The sequence below is a fragment of the Mobula birostris genome, chromosome 22 (assembly GCF_030028105.1).
Source record: "Mobula birostris isolate sMobBir1 chromosome 22, sMobBir1.hap1, whole genome shotgun sequence".
NCBI lineage: Eukaryota > Metazoa > Chordata > Chondrichthyes > Myliobatiformes > Myliobatidae > Mobula > Mobula birostris.
The window spans coordinates 28,945,866-28,968,179 of record NC_092391.1 but is presented as its reverse complement, the minus strand read 5'-3'; the positions used below and the strand labels follow the sequence as shown (position 1 = coordinate 28,968,179).

Genomic DNA, 22,314 nt, shown 5'->3' with positions numbered 1-22,314 from the left:
TGGCACAAGACTGGGAATAGATGTGGCAGTTTCATAAGTTACAAGGACTCATTCTTCGTACTTCGAAAGAATCAGTTGGTTCACATTAGTAATTCTCCATTATTTGCAAATTATATTGGATTATAATATGTTTGTATTTCTAACTATAAAACCCTATAGAGTAATATAATTTATTTCTTTCATTTTTATTATCATTAACTTACAATATGACACTTCTACCTACACCCTTGCTCAAATCTACATTGTAGTTAATAACAAAGACCTATTCTTGCTGCTTTTCCAGTTATATTAATTTTGAATATACAACACAGATTTAGCTAGCCAATTGCAAGAAATCTCTTGGACACACAATAGACTGCAGACACTGTAATCCTGAGATTAAAAATAAACTGCTGGAAGAACTCCATGGTCAGGCAGCAGAGGCAAAGGGATGGTTGACATTTCAGGATTCTGTAACAGGGTCTTGACCTAAAACACTGACCATCCCTCTGTCTCTGCTCTCTGACCACCGAGTTCCTCTGGTAGCCTGCTTTTAGCCCAAGAAACCTCTTGCGACCTCGATTATTTCTCTGAAATAAAATGTTTGTTTCATGATCTAATTTGGGTAAACTTTTTTCTCTCCCATAAAAATTAAAGGGAACCTTATTTATCATTCATTCTCTGTTTGTATTTTAGCCACTTAAATTCTATTACCTTTGAAATTATATTTGCAAAAACCACCAGCCTATTGGATCCTAAGCTTAGTTTACACACTTCTACTACCTGCCTCAGTTACAATACAGGCCCACCTTATGCTGAAATCCTCATTTGACTTCTGTCACATCTTCTCTCCTGACTGTATTCGGTCCTTTCTTCTTCTCAAATTTCTTAAGACCCAGAAACCTTCCCATGTTGTATCCTACATCCACCCGGCTCAGCTATCAACCCTGTCCTTGTGAATTGACACTGTTTCAGAATCACTTAAAGATCTTATGTTCATATTTAAATAACTTCTTCCTTTTTGCAATCTCCTACAGTACACATATGAATACTGTGCATGTTCCTTTGAATCCACCTTTGCTGTTTGATTCTTCAGCTTTTAGAGGTCATGTTGTGCAGTTATTTCCCTTCTTTCTCCCTTATTTCAACAACCAGAAAAAACCTAATTCTATGATCAAGATTTTGATGACACCAATACTTCTTTAAAAAAATTTTCTACATGGAAATCGGTGTTTAATATTGCTTAATTATTTTTAGTTTCCACTGCTTCTGTGCACAATTTTTAGTTGGCCTAACTTATTTTCCTATTTTGCAACAGATATTAAAAATAACACTCAACCTAACAGTGTTGAAGACATTGAAAATACAGCAATAGACTTTGTCTCAAAGTTGACCCCACAAGGGTATATATACATGTCAGAGATTCAGTTGACAGATAGACTTGCTAATGGACGTACTTCTGATACAATGGGGCAAACTGAAAGTGGTGCAAATGTGACTGAAATCACAGAAGGAATCCTACTTTATGCTGCAGAATCTACTGCCGCCAGTTTACGGATTAATTATGACAAAAATGAAAACCTGGGGAGCCAGAGAATTAATGATACTTTTTTGGAACTGACTTTTGGCAAAGGTTTTAACACGTCTGCAGAGATTCCCTTCTCCAATGAAACACTTATGCACATTATTCAACAAGCAAACCGAACACAGAAATTACGGTAAGTTAAAATAATTGGGCCGAGTTGTTTTAGCACAGTTTTGTCTATTGCAGCTCTGAAATTTTGTTTATTATGTTTTGAAACAATTAAAATTGCACATTTTCTTGCCAAATATTACATGGATTATTTCCTGCTAAAGGCCACATATCCTTTGGCTGCTATTGTTCAGTGACCTTCATGTAATCAAATAGAAACCTGCTCCTTTATTACTGCTGTCTTGCAAAGAAAGGTAGTGTGAAAAGCTGTCACTCTAAATTATATCTAATCTACAATGCTTTACAACATTTGGCTCTTGATCTTGTAATCACACTGATAAGTATCATTCAACAATATGAAAACTTGAAAAAGATATTTATTAGGTAAACTGTATAGCCTATTTTTGAAATTTTGAGAGATCTGGTCTTTTATTAGAGTAAATACCAAAATGTGGACCTTGATAGTGACTATGTAAACAGATTAGTGAAATCCAGTAAAACAAGGCACACACAAGGAACCACAAGTCTATCCAATATATTAACCCTGAAAATTCATTTTTCCTTATTGTGTGTGCCTTCACCAGTAGCAGTCTTAAAATAGGGTGGCTATAATTCAGCAGCATTTTCTTGCTGCCTCTCCCTGGGATGTACTGTTAGCCAGAATATATATTTGGAAAAGACTCTCATTATAAAGAACACCATGCATTTCAAGTGACTGAGAGATTCTTGATAAGCTTTCCTAAGGAATCCAATTTAAGTAGACTCATTTATACAAAGATACTTATCGGAGAAGCATTGTGAGTTTGAAGTTGTTGGGTTGTTGGATGCCTCAAGGGTCCACTCCACAGCAAAGATAAACTTGCGTGCTCCCAATGTGGCCTCTAAGATGCAATTTAATAAAGATTAAACAAACTCTGCACCTCTCCACTTGGTATCCAAATCTTTTAGGGGAAAAAATGTAGATTTTTATTGCCATAATTATGCTATTTTAACAAAAGCTAATCTCTGTACAGTAGTTAATCCAAGCACTTTCAGCAGTAAGCCATCTATTTTACATATTCCGCTCCCAACTTTCATTGTTTAAATAGATGTGAAGCTGACTGAACTCTGCGAAGGAATCCATGTAAATTGGATGTGAATAGCAATTTTATATAGCTCTGTGATTGGCTTAGGAAAGTCAGGTTTGTGCATACTACTGGAAGTCTTAGTCAGATCTGTACCTGGACCTATGCTCATGGCAAGGTTGTGGGAAGTCATGACCCAAGTAAAAAGGGCAGGAACATTTTTTATTGCTGCACCAAACTCCACATTAGTCTTAGTTTAGAAAACTTAAGTAACAGCAATGCTCTTAGGAATTTGTACAAGAAGCTCTGTGCATAGATAGTGAACCATTCCTGAGGACATGTAAGTTTCATGCTGCAATGCATTAGTGATGTTCCTGGAATCAGTGCTTTTCCTTGTTATTCGTTCATGTCAGAGCTTCTGCTGTCTAGAGATTGTCTATGGAAATATGTGCAGTAATAAAATTGCTTTTATATTATGCACATATTTAAATAATTTACAGCTATATCAAATTGTTTGAAGTAGAAACCTGTAAAGGTATATATATTAATAGGTGCATTATGATATATAACCAAAATATTGTAATCTGAATGCTTCAGCATCATGGTCAGAAACAATTTTGCAGTTAAAGTATCCCAGTTAAATTAGTCATCTGTTGGGCCGGTATATTAATATTGGAATATCAGTCATAGCATGATGTAAAACAGTGCCTCTGTCTTATATTTAAATGGTCTTTTTGTTTCTTTAAAGCTGGGTATTTTTATTACATTCTCTCTGTTTCTAGCCAGCTGAAGCTCTGCTTGTAACGAGTCTTGGAAATCTTCTTGAACAGCAGGACAGGTAGGTTTGTAACTCAATGTTTGTGCAGTGCTTCCTTCGCTTTATTTTGCTTCAGGTCTAATTTATTTCTCCATTGTTTTCTTTTAGAAACAGACTCAAGCAGCTAAGAAAGGGCTTGGGAGTGAGCCCTGCAGACATGTACCGATGGAAGTTGTCATCTCATGAACCTTGCAGTTCTACTTGTACAACAGGTATCATGTATGCTCATTATTCATGTCCTAAAACTACAATTTGTAGTGTTATTTTAAAAAAATCACGGGGCAATATATCTAGTGAAAGAAAGCTTCAAATGCTGGTTTAAAGTAGTGCCTGTTGTAAAAAGGACAAGTATGAAGTATACCCATTTACAAGGTATTGTGAGCAACCAACTGAATCTGAAAATTCAAGCACTGTAGTTGATCATTGTTCAGAAACTCCACTGAGTCTCAGTATTTCACCACTTGGTGCCAGACTTAGCATGAGAAGTTCTTGAGTCAGCCAGTTGCAGTTCAATCTCAAGTACATAATTAGGAATTGGGAATCAACAGATTTTTCCAGTGAGCAGAGGAAGCTTGATTTTTAGTGGGAGTTCAGTCAAAATAGTGGTGGCCATCCAAGGAAACTAAAAAGGAAATTTGTAGCTGTGAGTTGTTTGGAATGTTCTAAAGTCATGAAAGGCACCTTATAAATGGAAAGTCCTAAAGAAGGATCTTGGCCGAAACATCAACTGTTTATTCATCTCCATAGATTCTGCCTGCTCTGCTGAGTTCCTGCAGCATTTTGTGTGTGTTGCATATAAATGGAAATCTTTATTCATTTTATTTGCATGAACCAATATTTGACAGGTTCTGGTAATTTAGGTGAAACTCTGAAATCTAACCAGTGAAACCCCCAAAGAAAGAAAATTTAGCCCTTTTCTATCACACCAGCTTCATATACTACTCAATGTGCTGGATCAGTTTGAATGGAACAACATTTCCACAATGAGTTGTGTTCTGAAGGGAACTTTCAATTAAGTCAAATCAAATCTTTGCATAATTTTACTCAGTGTTGAAAATGGGTTTGTTCGTAATAAGATTATTGTGGCCTATTTGCATTCAGTGTCATTATGATGTTGGATGTATTGAAACACCAGCATAATTGTAATGAGGAATTGTTATTTGTGAATAATTTACATTTATATACTGTGCACTCAGTGGCCACTTTATTAGGTATCTCCTAATGTTCATGGTCTTCTGCTGCTATAACCTACCCGCTTCAAGGTTCAACATGTTGTGCATTCAGTGATGTTCTTCTGCGCATCATTCTTGTTACGTGTAGCTGTTTGAGTTACTGTCACTTTCCTGTCAGCTTGAACCTGTCTGGTCATTCTCCTCTGACCTCTCTCATTAACAAGGCATTTTCACCCACAGAACTACCACTCACTGGATGTTTTTTGGGTTTTTTTTTTTGCACCATTCTCTGTAAACTCTAGAGACTCTTATGTGTGATAATCCCAGGAGATCAGCAGTTTCTAAAATCAATAGGTACATTTAATGTCAGATACGTATACAATATAGGTCCAGAAATTCTTTTTCTTCCCAAACATCCTTGAAAACAAAGTAATGCCCCAAGGAATGAATGACAGTTAAAATGTTAAAACCCCAAAGCCCCCAGCTTCCCCCTCCCACGCACAAGCAGCAGCAAATCAATGACCCCACCAGCAAAGAAAGCATCGGCACCCTCCACCAAGCACTCAAGCGTGCAGCAAAGCATTAATAAAACACAGACTTGCAGTACCCCAAAAACTACTTGTTCACCCCTGTAATTCTATCAGAATTAGGAGCAGAAGTAGGCCATTCAGCCAATCGAGTCTGCTCTGCCATTCAGTCATGGGCTGATCCACTTCATCCAGTCATCCCCACTCCCCTGCTTTCACCCCATACCCTTTGATGCTCTGGCTAATCAAGAACTTGTCTATCTCTGCCTTAAATACACCCAATGTCTTGGCCTCCACAGCCGCTCATGGCAACAATTTCCACAGATTTACCACCCTCTGACTAAAGTAATTTCTCCGCATCTGAGTTCTAAAAGGATGTCCCTCAATCCTGAAGTTGTGCCCCCTTGTCCTAGAATGCCCTACTATGGGAAATAACTTTGCCATATCTAATCTGTTCAGGCCTTTTAACATTTGGAATGTTTCTGAGATCCCCCCTCATTCTCCTGAACTCCAGGGTATACAGCCCAAGAGCTGCCAGACGTTCTTCATACGGTAACCCTCTCATTCCTGGAATCATTCTCACAAATCTTCTCTGAACCCTCTCCAATGTCAGTATATCCTTTCTAAAAGAAGGAGCCCAAAACTGCACACGATACTCCAAGTGTTGTCTCATGAGTGCTTTATAGAGCCTCAACATCACATCCCAGCTCTTATATTCTGTACCTCTAGAAATGAATGCCAACATTGCATTTGCCTTCTTCACAACCGACTCAACCTGCAGGTTAACCTTTAAGGTATTTTGCACAAGGACTCCCAAATCTCTTTGCATCTCTGCATTTTGAATTCTCTCCCCATCTAAATAATAGTCTGCTCGTTTATTTCTTCCACCAAAGTGCATGACCGTACACTTTCCAACATTGTATTTCATTTGCCACTTCTTTGCCCATTCCCCTAAACTATCTAAGTCTCTCTACAGGCTCTGTTTCCTCAATACTACCCACTCCTCCACCTATCTTTGTATCATCGGCAAATTTAGCCACAAATCCCTTAATACTGTAGTCCAAATCATTGACATACATCATAAAAAGTAACGGTCCCAATACTGACCCCTGTGGAACTCCACTGGTAACTGGCAGCCAGCCAGAAGAGGATCCCTTTATTCCCACTTTCTGTTTTCTGCCGACCAGCTAACGCTCCACCCATGCTAGTAACTTCCCTGTAATTCCATGGGCTCGTACCTCGCTAAGCAGCCTCATATGCAGCATCTTGTCAAAGGCCTTCTGAAAATCCAAGTACACCACGTCTACTGCATTTCCTTTGTCTACCTTGCTTGTAATTTCCACAAAGAATCGCAGTAGGTTTGTCAGGCAGGATCTTCCTTTCAGGAAACCATGCTGGCTTTGGCCTATCTTGTCATGTGCCTCCAGGTACGCTGTAATCTCATCCCTAACAATCAATTCCAACAACTTCCCAACCACTGATGTCAGGCTAACAGGTCTATAGTTTCCTTTCTGTTGCCTCCCAGCCTTCTTAAATGGCGGAGTAACATTTGCAATTTTCCAATCATTTGGTACAATGCCAGAATCTATCGATTCTTGAAAGATCATTGTTAATGCCTCCGCGATCTCTCCAGCTACTTCCTTCAGAACCTGAGGGTGCTTTCCATCAGGTCCCAGAGATTTATCCAACCCAGACCATTAAGCTTCCTGAGCACCACCTCAGTCGTAATTTTCACTGCGCAAACCTCACTTCCCTGATACTCTTGAATGTCTGGTATTCTGCAGACGTCTTCCACTGTGAAGACTATTGCAAAATATGCATTCAGTTCCTCTGCCATCTCTGCATCTTCTGTTACAATATCCCCAGGTTAGTATTGGTCCTATATCTACCCTCGACTCTGTTTTACCCTTTATATACTTAAAGAAGTTTTTAGTATCTTCTTTGATATTAGTCGCCAGCTTCCTCGCATAATTCACCTTTTCCTTCCGAATGACCTTCTTAGTTTCCTTCTGCAAGTTTTTAAAAGCTTCCCAATCCTCTATCTTCCCACCACCTCTGACTTCCTTGTATGCCCTCTCTTTTGCTTTTACTTTGGCTCTGACTTCACTTGTCAGCTGTATATCTGTCTTGTACTTCCCTCATTTTTCGCAGAAACTCCAGCCATTGCTGCTCTGCTGTCCTTCCTGCAAATTTCCCTTTCCAGTCAACTTCAGCCAGTTCCCTTCTCTTGCCATTTGTAATTTCCTTTATTTCACTGAAATACTGACACATTAGATTTTATTTTTTTCCCTCTCAAATTTCAAAGTGAACTTGATCATATTGTGATCACTGTTCCCTAAGGGTTCCTTAACCTTAAGCTCTTTTATCACCCAATCCAGCACAGCTGATCCTCTAGTGGGCTCAACTGTTCTAAAAAGCCATCCCTTAGACATTCTACAAATTCTCTCTCTTGAGGTCCAGTACTGGACTGGTTTTCCCAATCCACTTTCATGTTAAAATCCCCACCGATTATCATGACATTGCCTTTCTGAAATGCCTTTTCTATCTCCCGCTGTAATTTATAATTCACATCCTGACTGCTGTTTGGAGGCCTATATACAACTGCCATTTGGGTCCTTTTACCCTTGCCATTTCTTAACTCAACTCATAGAGACTATACACCTTCTAATCCTATGTCATCTTTCTAATGATTTAATATTATTTCTTATACACAGAACCACACCACCCCCTCTGCCAACTAACCTATCTTTCTGATACACTGTATATCCTTGGACGTTCAGCTCCCAATGGCAGCTATTGTTTAGCCAAGTTTCAACGTCATCCTTGCCAATTTGTAGCTGAATTTCAAGATTATCCATTTTATTTCTTATGTTACATGCATTCAAATACAACACTCTCAGTCCAGTATTTGTTGCTTTCTGTTTTAACTGCACCGCGTCTCTATTGCCCTGTAACTCATGCCACATGCTTTGATTAAGCCTCATCTTCTGCCTGTTCTTTCTATAATCTCTTTGCATGCTATCTTTGATTTATTTCAGTTTTCCTCTTCCTCAGCCCTGTCACTCCGGTTCCCATCACCCTGCCAAATCAATTTAAACCCTTCCTAACAGCTTAATTAAATATGCCCGCTTGATTTTGGACTCCTTTGGGTTCAGGTGTAACCCATCCTTTTTGTACTACCCTAGTGGTCCTGCTTTTAAGCTTCCTACCTAACTCACTGAATTCTCTCTTCTAGACCTCTTCCCTTTTTCTACCTATGTCATTGGTACCAACGTGTACCAAGACTTCTGACTGGTCACCCTCTCCCTTCAGAATACTCTGCGCCTGATCCGAGACATCCCATACCCTGGCACCTGGGAGGCAACACACCATGCGGGTATCTCTATCAGGCTGACAGAGTCTCCTGTCTGTTCCCTTCACTATGGAATCCCCTATGACTACCACATTCCTCATCTTCCTCTTTCCCTTCTGCACTAGGGAACCAGGCTCGGTACCAGAGACCCAATCGCTGTGGTCGTCCTCTGTCAGGTCATCCCCCTCAACCGTATCTAAAGCAAGATAACGATTACTGAGGGGGATGGCCACAAGGGTGCTCTCTACCATCTGAGCTTTTTCCCTCGCTTCCCTGACTGTCACCCACTTATCTGACTCCTGTAGCCTCAGGGTGACTAATTCCCTGTAGCTCCTCTCTATCTTCTGTTACTCTCCCTAATAAGCTGTAGATCATCGAGCTGCAGCTCCAAATCCCTAAAACAATCTCTCAGGAGCTGCATCTCAGTGCACCTGGCACAGATGTGGCTATCTGGGAGACTGGAAGATTCCCAGGACTCCCACATCCAACACCCAGAGCAAAATACTAACCCTACCGACGTGCTCTCTATCTCTCCAAAAAAAAAAAGTGCAAAGAGAAAAACAAAAAACAAAGTCCACTTACCCACTTACCTTGCCGAAGCCTGAATGAGCCAAAGCCTGTTGCTTCTACTCTCACCACTGGCCTACACCTGACAACTCGCCATCCCGACAATGGCTGCTCCGCATAGCCCTTCGGTACTTTTATTTAGTTCGTCGAGCTTAGTTGCCGCCACTGATAGGCCCCGCACAATTCAACATACCACAGGCTCTCCCTTCCTAATAAGGGGAAAAGTGATGTCCCCATTTCACAGCGAGAGGGGAGATATAACAAACAATTCGCTGATTTATGATGTTAAAAGTCTGTTGCATTGTTTTTTCCGAGGTCTGCGCTCAAACAGTAAGCACCAAAAGGGCACAGCTCTCTGGACACAACCCCAGGCAGCTAACTTGCTGCTCCCGATGTTCTGTGTTCTCCTATGGCGCTTCAGTCAGGGGCACCGGCCTAGAATCAGCCCGTCTCCAGAGCCACGAAAATCCAGAACCCTGAAGGCGTGCTCGTCTTCAGGCTGCATCCTTGGGATATCAAAAAGTGGCTGGTTATGAGGCCCTGAGAGTGTAATTCCAGATCAGGGTCTTCGAAAGATCCTTAAAAAGAAAAAAGAGATATTAAAGATGGAAATAGAGCTGTTTCCGAAGATGCAAGCAAAGGAGTCGCCGTTTAGCACCATCTTGACTTTGCCCCACCTCCAGTTTAACTCAAACCACACCTTATTCCACAATTATTCCACAGTCAAGGCCACTTGGATCATATTTATTCTCCATTCTGTGTTTGGTCTAAACAAAACAGAACCTTTTGACCATATCTGCCTGCTTTTATGCATTGATTTGCTGCTACATGATTAGTTGATTAGATACTTGCATTAATCAGCAGGTGTATAAGTACACTTAATAAAGTGGCCATTGAGTGTATACTGAACATCTGAAAATTATTCAAAAATCTCATGGACTGTTAGGCATCCTATGTAGTTAACCTCATTCTGATGTGTTTTTAGATTGTAATAGTTTTCATCTCAACAGTGCTTAATATGGAAGATAAATTTTCATTAATGTACTTGTAGCTCTTTGGAACATTGAACTAAAGGAAGAAGCACAACTAACTACTAAAATAAAGTACAACTTGCTGCTTTTAGGATCTTGCTAGATGTAAATTAATTGTGTATACTTGTCAGAGAAATGTTTACAATATACATCCTGAAATGCTTTTTCTTTGCAACCATCCACAAAAACAGAGTGCTCCCAAAGAATGAATGACAGTTAAATGTTAGAACCCCAAAGATCCCCCCAGCTCCCCTCCCTCCCAAGCATAAGCAGCAGCAAAGCAGTGATCCCCCTCCCCCCACCAACAAAAAAAAGCATCAGCATCCACCACCAAGCACTCAAGCATACAGCAAAGACACAGACTTGTAGTACCCCAAAGACTACTCGTTCACCCGGTATTCAACATGACACAGGCTCTCTCTCTCTCTCCCTAATAAGGGAGAAAGAGATGTCTCTGTTTCACAGCAAGAGGGGAGACATAACAAACAATTTGCTGGTTTATGATGTTAAAAGTCCAATGCGTCGCTTTCCTGCCAGGACACCAACCTTCGATCCGCCCATGTCCGGAGCCATGAGATCCCTGGCCTCCAAAGACTAGATAAGCTCTTGGACCGCATCTTTGGCATGTCAGATAATGGCCAGGTGTGAAACTCTGAGAGCAGATCCCATTCCCGCAAAGAACCGAAGTTAGCGTGTAACCCCAGGTCTAGGTCTTCAAAAGAACCTTGAAAGGGAAAAATAAAGATATTAAAGATGGAAATAGAGCTGTTTTCGAAGATGCAAGCAAAGGAGTCGCTGTTTAGTACCATCTTAACAAAGACACTTTGGTGGGCAGTTTATTAGGTACACTTATAACCATTCGTTAATGCAAATATCTAATAAGCAGCTCAAGGCATAAAAACATGCAGACATGATCAAACTTCAAAATGGGAAAGAAATGTGATCTAAATGACTTTGACCACGCATGGAACGCTTGCTCATGCCAGATAAGGTGGTTTGAGTATCTCAGAAATTGCTGATCTCCTAGGATTTTGATGCACAACAGTCTCAAGTTTACAGAGAATGATGCAAAAAATAAAGCATCCAATGAGCAGTTGTTCTTAGCCTTGCTAATGAGAAGGGTCAGAGCAGAATGGCCAGGCTTGTTCAAGCTGACAGGAAAATGACAGTATTTTAAATGACCACACTTTACAATTGTGCTCTTGCAGAAGAATACCTCTAAATGCACAACACATTGAACCTTGAAGTGGATGGGCTACAGCAGCAAAAGACCACAAAGATACACTCAGTGGCCATTTTTTCAGGTGCAGGATGTTCCTAAGAAAGTGGCTGCTGAATGTACATGCACACAAGAAGCAAGATATAGGTATTTTCACATGGTGATTATCCAAATTATTTTACTCGTGCTGCTTTTTGATATTTACTAACTACCACTTGATGAAATTTCTACAGGCAGAGATATTTTCCATAGGTATGATTAGTTTCCATGTTTCACCTTCAATCTTAAACTGCCTGAACTGACGCACATTCATCTGCATAATATATGAAAAAAATTGCCATTGAACGTATAAAAATTATATTAATGCATATTTCTGAGATTATCAATCATTATTAAAACATTTACTTCTTCAGTGTTAACTCCACATATCTTAGAGGTGTGTTTTTGACTGTCAGCAACAATTGATCAATGCCCATAGTTCATTTCTGGTGAGATTTTTAACAGCATCGGTGTGAATCATGCCTTGTGCCATTGCTTCCTGTAAGCAGTGCAACGCATTGCACAATCCTCTGTCAAACTTATTTCAGGAAGACAGACTCAGATCGGGATCCCTCATAACACACTCCTCATGGTTTCAGCACACCCCATCACAATTAATTGCCAGTAAAAATCCTACAATCAGAGAAGTGTCTGTGTGTTGATCAGAACAGAAGTTATGTTCATAAGATGAGAAACGAGATCTTCTAATTTAAAAAAGGAGAATCATCTAACAATAGGAATAGCACTCATGGCAGAAATTGACGGAGAATGCCTCCTATGAACACCAACACTTTTAGGAGCCTTGTAATACATTGAAATGTCCACTCGACGTGTGAATACTAGTAGTTTGCCAAAAGAGATTTTCCGTAGTGCAGCACCATGCAATGAAGTATTATAGATGGTACATGACAGCAGAGATGCCCTACAAGAATAATGAGGCAAGGTTTCTGAGACTGAAGTGACCCATCTTTGACCTGAAGAGCAATGCGGGCACTTATGTTTGTACAGTATGCTGGTTAGTTCTTGGAGCAATTGGGTTGGTTGCAAAGTTGAAAATAATCTTCTCCTAAGCACTTTCTGAAACTACCCTCTCAGTGTGTGCACTGAAGTATTTGACACTTTAGATCTAGACTCAACTGATTTTAATAGTTTTTTTGCTTTCTCCTTGCATTTCTAATGTAATCTGTTTTCTTATATTCTGTGTAATGAGAGTCATTTCATTGCTGCTGGTATTGCTTCATGCACATTAGCAGTATACTAGTGGAAAGATTAATTGTGCACAGTGTGGTGGATTGTTAAAATTTCTTACACAGCATTCACATTTGAGATTATCTGCCATTTTCCATTTTTATGTAAGCTATTTAGATGTCCCAAGGATCACCAAATGATGTCAACCCACCACCTGAGTTGTTAGAATCAAACTAATTTTTATTGGAAGCTAAGATTTCTGACCATTGTGTCTTCAATTGCTCTGCTGGATTGACATTTGGTCAGCAGCTGTGAACTACTTCCTGTAAGGCTGCTGAGCTTTTGAGTTTTTGATAACTAATTATTTCAGGATGTGAGGGCAGGGTTGGGAAAGCAAATTTAGTAGTGTGATCTCATTCAGGATTGCCAGAGAGAAGCAACATGGAGAAGTCAGACGTAGCGTTGTATGTCAGATTCTATTTTTTGATAATTTTATAATGTTAGTTTCATTTAATTCTTCAGAAGAGCAGCAAAACATAGTATAATTAATTTAGCTTGCAATCATCAGATGCCTGAGGCTAATATTATTATCATCTGCTACCAAATTACTCTGCTTGCAGTCCTGTCTATGGAGCTGAAATAAAATATATATTGTGCTCCTTTTTAAACTCTGTCTGTTGTATGCAGGAGTCACCACTTCATTTGCAGTGTGCATTCGTTACGATGGTGTTGAGGTTGAAGATTCATTCTGTGATTCTGCAACTCGACCGGAGCCAATTCATGAGTTTTGTGTAGGAAGGGAATGTCAACCAAGGTAAGAAATCTGTTCTCTTTTTGTGTTATTCATCTACATTCCGTTATTGAAAAAAAATTCTCAAAATATGGTTAAAGCTGAAAGGCATCAAATACTGCCTCAATGGAAAAATTAACAGTGCATACAATTAAAGAGAATGGCAGATAGCAGGAGGGCAAAACAGGAGACTAAATGGTTTTTAGATTGATAAGATTTGGATCTTTATTCAGTTTTGGGGCTCTTTGATAGAACCTTTTTCCAGGTGCATTTATAACTGAGCAACACACACAAAATGCTGGCGGTATCTATGGAAAAGAGTAAACAGTTGACATTTCAGGCCGAGACCCTCCATCAGGACTTTGTTTACTCTCTTCCATAGATGCTGCCTGACCTACTGAATTTCACCTTCATTTTTTGTGTGTTGCTTGGATTTCCAGCATCTGCAGATTTTGTCTCGCATTTATAACTGATTTGGATATAGGGAGAGTAGAACTGAAACATTTTGACGGAAAATTAAGAAGCGTTGTCTCAGATGTTTACTAGGCTATGGAATGTCTTAGCAAGTTAATGCAGAGATTCAATTATTCCCTGATTTTGGCTGGCAGCTTTGTATGTCATTTCTCAGAGTAGGTGCTGGCAAGTTTTAGAAATCCTGAGCAAATGCAGAAGTCTCAAACTTAATTAACCAAACAATATTGGCAATTTCCCATTGTATTTAGTTGCTCAACTTCAGAGACCAGTTGCAGGAGCTTGCTGAGATTCTCCAGCACACACCCGGGAAAATATGCTCTCAGATCCTGTGCCAGTTAGACCTGGCATAAGATCATCAAGCACATTCATTTGAATGATGGTCTTATGGCTGTGAAGGATAAGGTAGTTTATATCTAATTATTGGTGTTTGGTTTAATATCCCTAATCACTCAAACTGTTTTTGTTTGATTTACTTTTTATTAAAAAGAATTAGAATACTTCTAATGATTTTTGAATATCTGTAACATCCAGAAGTACTGACAATCATTGACAGCTTTGACAAATATGCAAACTTTTGCAAACTTGGTTTTGCTGTCCAAGTTTTCCAGAGGAGATTCATAGGTTGGACTGTTCTGACCTGCCCACAGTCTCTGATTATGTCATTTGATACCAATTGCTGCTTGTCTAGAATCAACAAGATTGGCCTTCTGAAGTTGGAAAAGATAAGTTTGGGGGAAAATTAGGCAAAGGGCCCCACATAGAAAAACCATGCCAGTGATTTGAGAAGAAAAGTTACGTTACAATATGGGAGAAAAACCTAAAACTTAAGGTAGCTGGATTAAAACATAAAACATTTACAGTACAGAACAGACTCTTCAGCCCATGATGGTATGCCAACCTTTTAACCTGCTCTAGTACCAATCTAACCCTTCCCTCCGACCTGGCACTCTACTTTTCTATCATCCTTATGCCTATTTAACTGTCTCTTAGATGTCCATGTACTCACCACTCTGTGAGGGGAAAAAACACTTTACCTTTGACATCCCACTTCTCCAATCACCTTAAAATTATGCCACCTTGTATTTGCCAATTTTGCCATGAGAAAAAATCTCTGGCTGTCCACTTAATCTATGCCTTTGGTCACTATGTACATGTAACGTTCCGTTATATGGGCTTGTGTATGTCTAGGGGAAATCCCGCCCAGCACCTGCTTCAACACTCCCCTCAGGGTCAGTCGCCGCCCGAATCAATCACAAACATCAATCATCAGCCAGCACACCCGGTAAATTTTAACAAATACACTTTATAGATATTACTAATTCTATGACATTAATATGCATTTGATACAGAGAGGAAAGTAATGGAAAAAAAAGGCGCCGACACTTATCAAAGTCCAAGTTCTTCGCGCGCTACCGTTGGAGCTCAATTCGACGTCAGACGACCACCCGAATTCCGTCGACTCACGGCTCGGGACCACCCTGAGTGATCGACCGGAGCCTCTCCGCATGTCCGCCGTCCTCCTCGTCTGTCCTCGGACTCCCCGCCAAAACTCAGTCCACAGTCATATCATACAGCATGGCATCCAAAAACAAAACGATACATAACCACCCATTGGCTAATAGAACCCTGTTATCTCATTTTAAAATAAAACTAACTGTTAGCGCAAACTCTCTTCAGCGTTAAAGCACAACAAAGCCGCATTCCCCAGATTAACATAACAAAATCGCCATTTTAAATGTAACAAAAGAAAGACCCCGCACACTCTCCCCCCACCACAAAAAGTCATGCCCTCATGACGTTAACAGAGTTCACCAGTGCTCCTTGTAAAACACAAAACCCAACCCAGGCGCATAAAGCAGTGACATAACTTTGCAGGGCAGTAGAGATCACCCCTCTGCTCTCCCGGCGCTATATAAGTGGGTCTTTCCGGGGGATGCCTACTCCTCTGAGGCCTCTGTACTTCCTCTGCTGACTCTCCCTGTTCAGACACCCCAGTTGACCCCTCGGGCCTATCTGTCGGACCTTCCCCTTCACCGGGATCCCTCTGCCCCTGTGAGCCCTCTGGCTCGGGTTCTGCCTCCACCCTCTCCTCCCCCAATCCCGGCTGTAATACAAGCGGCTCTGCAACACCCTCCCTCGGTTCCCCTGACTCAGTGATGGAAGGGCCAGGAGTCTGTTCTCCCGGCACCGGGGAATCAGCGAACGGAAGCAGGTACCAAACGTCCGACTCATCATCTTCCGATGACGTATCCCTTCTCGAGGTGGGGACCGGCCCGTTTTCTTTGCAGCGGGCTCTTCCCGCGCCCTGCGCCCTCGCAGAGTCCTCGTAATAGGAGTAAACTCCCATTTGGGCTCTGGGTCCATCTTCACCTCTCGACCCAGAGGCAACAGCTGTTTCCGATGGAGTACCTTGACAGGCCCCTGCCCGTCCTCAGGTCTCACCCGGTAAACCGGGATGTTCGGCATCTGACTCTCCACCACATAGGGGGTGGCTGCCCAACGGTCCGCCAACTTGTGCTTACCCTGTAGTCCTAAATTCCGAATAAGGACTCGGTCTCCCGGCAATAGCTGGACAAACTTTACCTTCTGATCATACCTCCTTTTATTCCGCTGGTTCTGCTTGGTGGCTGCCACCTCAGCCAACTCGTACGCCCTTTTCAACTCTCTCCTCATATCGGACACGTACTTCAGACATGGCTTCGAAGGTATTTGCCCCGCTTCAGTCCCAAAACACAGACCAATGGGCAACCTCGCTTCCCATCCGAACATCAGATAGTAGGGCGAGTACCCCGTAGCATCATTGCGAGTACAATTGTAACAATGAACCAAATGGGCAATGTGCTGACTCCACTTACTCTTCTGTCCAATCTCCAAGGTGCCGAGCATGTCCAGCAATTCATGTATAAGCCTGCTGTCGAAGTCCCGTCCCTGATCACTGTGGATCCGCCCGGGAAGGCCATAATGACCGAAGTACTTCTCCCATAACACTTTCGCCACTGTAGTCGCTTTCTGATCCTTAGTAGGAAAAGCCTGCGCATATCTAGTGTAGTGATCCGTGAGGACCAAGACATTCGCGGTATTGCTGGTGTCTGGCTCAATAGACAGGAAATCCATACACACCAGGTCCATGGGTCCCGCACTCTGCAAGTGGGATAACGGAGCCGCCTGCACAGGCAAGGTCTTCCTCCTGACGCAACAGCTACAGGTCTTACAGTATTCTTCCACCTCCCCCCTCATCCGGGGCCAGTAAAACCGGTCCTTGACTAATCCATAGGTCTTCTCTACCCCTAAGTTCCCGGAATCATCATGTAGAGCCTGGAGCACAGCCTTCCGATACTTCTCAGGCATGACCAGCTGCCAGCGCCGGGGGTGGTCCGGAGGCGACGTGACCCGGTACAGGACGTGGTTCTTCAGCTTCAACCGGGGCCACTCCTTCAGTAGTAGAGGAACGGAGGCATGTTTCGCCTTCTCCACCTGCCCCATATCACCCTGGCTAACCGCGTACCAGATAGTGCCAATGCTTGGGTCATCACGCTGAGCCGCCTCTACTTCCTGGGGACTCAACGCCGGCAGCTGCCTGTTCCTCAGAGCAGTCACATTACAGTAAACAGTGGGTAGCGCGTCATCGTCAGCCCCCAGTTGATCTACTGCCCGATCCGTTCCCATCTGTGCTCCTACTTCCCCGTCGCTCCCAACTTGACACATGGCCTTTACTCCCTGGGCAGGGACACTCTTCCACTCCTCTGCCGTGCCCGACTCGTCGTGCGCCCGACGAGACAGGGCATCTGCATCGATGTTCCGACTCCCCGGGCGGTACTTCAGGCTGAACTCATAGGTAGACAAGGCTGCTAACCACCGGTGCCCAGTAGCGATAAGCTTCGCCGAGGTCAGGATATAAGTGAGGGGGTTGTTACCAGTTCTCACCTCAAACTGGGCCCCATATAGGTAGTCACTCAACTTGTCCGCCACCGCCCATTTCAACGCCAAGAACTCCAGCTTGTGAGTGGGATAGTTTCTCTCAGATGGCGACAAACTCCGACTGACAAACGCTACCGGCCTCAAGCCGTTTCCCTGTTCCTGGTATAGAACAGCCCCCAGACCGTCGTGATTGGCATCAGTGTGTAGAACATATGGCTTCCGGGGATCAGCAAATGCCAACACTGGGGCCTGCATCAGCGCCCTTTTTAGAGATTGGAACGCCTCCTCACATTGAGCATCTCACCTCAATCCAAAAGGCTCCCCCGAGTACAAGTATCCTCCTACCTCCGACCCATGGTCTCCCTTCCTCCTCCTCCCCGCAGGTGGATAGCCACACAGCAGCTGGTTCAATGGATGACTCATTTTCGCATATCCTTTCACGAACCGCCAGTAATATCTGCAAAACCCCAAAAACGAGCGTAAGGCGCTCACCTTCTGAGGTCTCGGCCAGGTGGTGACTGCGGCTATCTTATCCGGATCGGTGGCCACTCCATTTCGCGAGATTAACTGACTCACGTCTTGCAGAACTGACATTTATCCAGGGAAAGTTTTAATCCTTCCTCCTTCAGCCGACTCAGCACCTTCAGCAGCCGCTCCTCATGTTCCTCCAACGTAGATCCAAACACTATCAGGTCATCCAGGTACACCAATACCTCCAGCAGGTTCATGTCCCCCACTGTCCGCTCCATGAGCCGCTGGAAGGTGGCTGGGGCCCCCGAGATGCCTTGGGGCATTCGTTCGAACTGGAAAAACCCCAGGGGGCAGATAAAGGCTGTCTTCTCCTTATCAGTCTCGCTCATCGGAATCTGGTAATACCCACTCCGCAAATCCAAAACACTGAGCCACTGTGCACCACTCAGACAGGCCAAGGCATCTTCCACCCTCGAGACCGTATATTGGTCGGGAACAGTGCGGCAGTTCAGGGTCCTATAGTCCACGCACATGCGTACCTTCCCATTTTTCTTCCTTGCCACCACTATGGGGGATGCATAGGGGCTTCAGGACTCCGCAATAATCCCTGCGTCTTTCAACTGCCGCACATCTTCCACATCTGCTGGGGTCAACCGCCGCGACCTCTCCCTAAACGGGGTGTCATTTGTCACCCGAATAGTGTGCCGAGTGCTCTTGGAACATCCTACATCAAACTCGCCCTGAGAAAAGACATGCCCTAACTTCAGCATCTTCTCCACCAGCCTGCTCTTATACGCCGGCGGTACAGGGGAGTTTTCAAAATTAAAGGCCTCCTCGGTCAGCTGCCCCCCGTTTCCCAATAGTTCTCCTCCAGTGGGCTTCACGGGGGCGCTGGACATCACCATCACTGGGAACAAGTGCGCGAGGGGCATCCCACACTTAAAAGTGATCTCCCTCTCCGTTATGTTCCTTACCATCACCCCCATCCACCGTGCCTGTACAGCTGAGGGCCTCTGCAATTCAGGTCTCACCAGCGCCCCAGCCGGGAACCGGGACTCCCTTTCCAGGTCGTCGGGGGCGTCTACTAGCAGGGCCTCGCCCGGCGGTAATCCGGGGAATCTGGGGGTCCCCATCACTAATGTCGCCTCCCCTGGCCGTATCACCTTAGGCCTTGGGTGAGTGCACCACACCGTCCCTCGTTTGCACTCAGGATCCAGCCCCTGGGGGTCACCCACTCCTTCGTACACTGCTCGGAACACGGGGTGGACCGAGAGGGTTTCCAGAAAGTTCTCTTCCCCCCCCCCCCTTCTTCTTACAGGCTCCCAAGAGCCGTCGCACCAGAGGGGAGTTAGTCCCCACCAACAGGGCAGCACCGCCGGTCTCCACCGGGTCTGGACAAACCAACACCAGCGTCTCAAAGGCTTCCGATACTCCCACATCTCCCTCTGAAAATTCCAATCTCACTGACAAGTATCCATCGTACGGGTAATCACCATCACTTATGCCCCAAATCTCCAATGCATTAAACGGAGTTACTGCCAAATGCTTCAGATATTTGTTGTAGAACGACCGGTACAGTAAGGTAATCTGCGACCCAGTGTCAAGGATGGCTTTCGCAAAGATTCCCTCTATCCGTAGGGACACGCTGGAACGGGGTCCCACCAGTCCATCAGGAATTTGGGCTTGTTCTTTCTGGGGTCCCATAGCGGTTTTCTGGGAACGTGTTCCTCCCGAGACTCCAATCCGTTCCCTCACTGAGCCTCTCCTAAGTTTCCCGACACCTCTCCCTTCTTGGTGGCCCGGGGGCCCTCCCCCCTCGGCGCATCTCGTCTCTCACAATCCTTCCACAAGTGGCCAGCTTCCCCACAGCGGTAGCACGCCCCCAGCCACTCACATTCCCGACGGAAATGCCCCTCTCTCCCACTGTTATAGCACCCACTACTCGCCGTCTCTCTCCTCCCGATACGAGCCCCCGGGGACCCCTTGGATTTCTCTAGTCTCACCCCGGCTACCACCTTCTGAACCGCTGAAGACCATCCCTGAGGGTCCAAGCCCCCTGGTCAGCCCAAAGCACACTCCTCAGCCCGTACCTCTCGGATCAATTGTCCGAATGATGGAGGGGAGCTCCGCTTAAATGACTGCCGTACACTCCAAGCTACCCTGTTATCCTTCCGGGAACCGCTACATATCTGGCTCATCCTTAACTCCGCCACTTCGTCCTCCCTCACTATCCCTCGTCGCAGCAACCCTGTAAGCTTTCCTTCCAGCCTGAAAGCATAGTCTGAGAGCTTTTCCCCTCTTCTCTGCCCCATCCGTTGAAACTCCGCTAAATGCACCCTGACAGTCCAAACACTTCCTCCAAAGCGTCCAAACACTCCGATAGGGAAGCCAAGGGGCGTGCGGCTCTCAGATCGCGGACCACCTGGGCTGCCCCGCCCCTTAAGCTTTCCACCAATCGCTGTCTCTTTTCCTCATCCGAAACTGGCCACACCTCTAACAATTGGGATGTATCTTCAACCCAGGTATCATAGTCATCCTCCCCTTCCCGGGGGGGGGCTTGGCTCCCGAGAAAATTCTCAGCTTCGGGTGGGGCCCCTCAACCCTTCTCGCCAGGGAGGTAATGGCAGCCGTTAACTCGGCAGTCTCCTCAAGCCCATGGGGGCGGGGCCTGGCCAAACCTTCCCACTCCACACCTCTACCTCTTGCTACGGGCACCCGGCCGGGGGCCTCATCTAGCTCCTCCTCCTCCGGCACCTCCCCACTTGCGTCCTCGGGGAGGGTATGGAGACCCCACAGCCCCGCCTCCCCCTAGACGTGGACTGTCGCTGGTAATTCTAAAGTCATGACGTCGGCACTCGTCCGCATCAACATCCAGCTAGCCTCCAGTTCTTTCCCACCCCTTCTAGCTACAAGTTCTACCTGCCCGATACCTTTAATCAAACTCAACCCTCGTACCAGTACCTCTACCGAAATGCGATAATGAACCCGGCTTACCACACACGCATGATTCACCGGTACCTCCTCCAATTCACACCACCTTACAATCTTATCTTGATCCATCTTCACACCACTTACCGCAACGACAAGTACAACTTGCCCGAAAAGTCCAAATCCAGGACGGTAGCCCCCACTTGTAACGTTCCGTTATATGGGCTCGTGTATGTCTAGGGGAAATCCCGCCCAGCACCTGCTTCAACACTCCCCTCAGGGTCAGTCGCCGCCCGAGTCAATCACAAACATCAATCATCAGCCAGCACACCCAGTAAATTTTAACACATACACTTTATAGATATTACTAATTCTATGACATTAATATGCATTTGATACAGAGAGGAAATTAATGGAAAAAAAAGGCACCAACACTAATCAAAGTCCAAGTTCTTCGCGCGCTACCGTTGGAGCTCAATTCGACGTCAGACGACCACCCGAATTCCGTCGACTCACGGCTCAGGACCACCCTGAGTGATCGACCGGAGCCTCTCTGCACGTCCGCCGTCCTCCTCGTCTGTCCTCCGACTCCCCGCCAAAACTCAGTCCACAGTCATATCATACAGCATAGCATCCGAAAACAAAACGATACATAACCACCCATTGGCTAATAGAACCCTGTTATCTCATTTTAAAATAAAACAAACTGTTAGCGCAAACTCTCTTCAGCGTTAAAGCACAACAAATCCGCATTCCCCAGATTAACATAACAAAATCGCCATTTTAAATGTAACAAAAGAAAGACCCTGTACATACAGTTCTATCAAGTCTTCTGTCATCCATCTTTTCTCAAAAGAGAAGAGCCCCAGCTCACTCAGGCTATCCTCATAAGACTTATTCTCCAATCCAAGCAGCATTATGGTATATTTCCTCTGCACCCTCCCTGAAGATTCCACATGCTTCCTCAAATGAGGTGACTAAAATTGAACACAGTATTCCAAGTGTGGTCTAACCAGGGTTTTATAGAGCTGCAACATTATCTTGTGGCTCTTGAACTTAATCCCCAGCTAATGAAGACCAACACA

The 22,314-nt window shown here is 44.2% G+C and overlaps 1 protein-coding gene across 3 annotated transcripts in view; it reads left to right on the top strand.

Moving 5' to 3' along the window:
• adamtsl2 (ADAMTS-like 2) overlaps window positions 1–22,314 on the top strand; it is an 87,366-nt gene that overhangs the window by 36,069 nt on the left and 28,983 nt on the right. For all 3 annotated transcript variants that reach the window (XM_072240498.1, XM_072240499.1, XM_072240497.1), the window contains 3 exons: window positions 1,298–1,697; window positions 3,662–3,765; window positions 13,336–13,462. In XM_072240498.1, coding sequence (XP_072096599.1) covers window positions 1,298–1,697; window positions 3,662–3,765; window positions 13,336–13,462 — 631 coding nt within the window. The remainder of the gene's footprint in view (window positions 1–1,297; window positions 1,698–3,661; window positions 3,766–13,335; window positions 13,463–22,314) is intronic.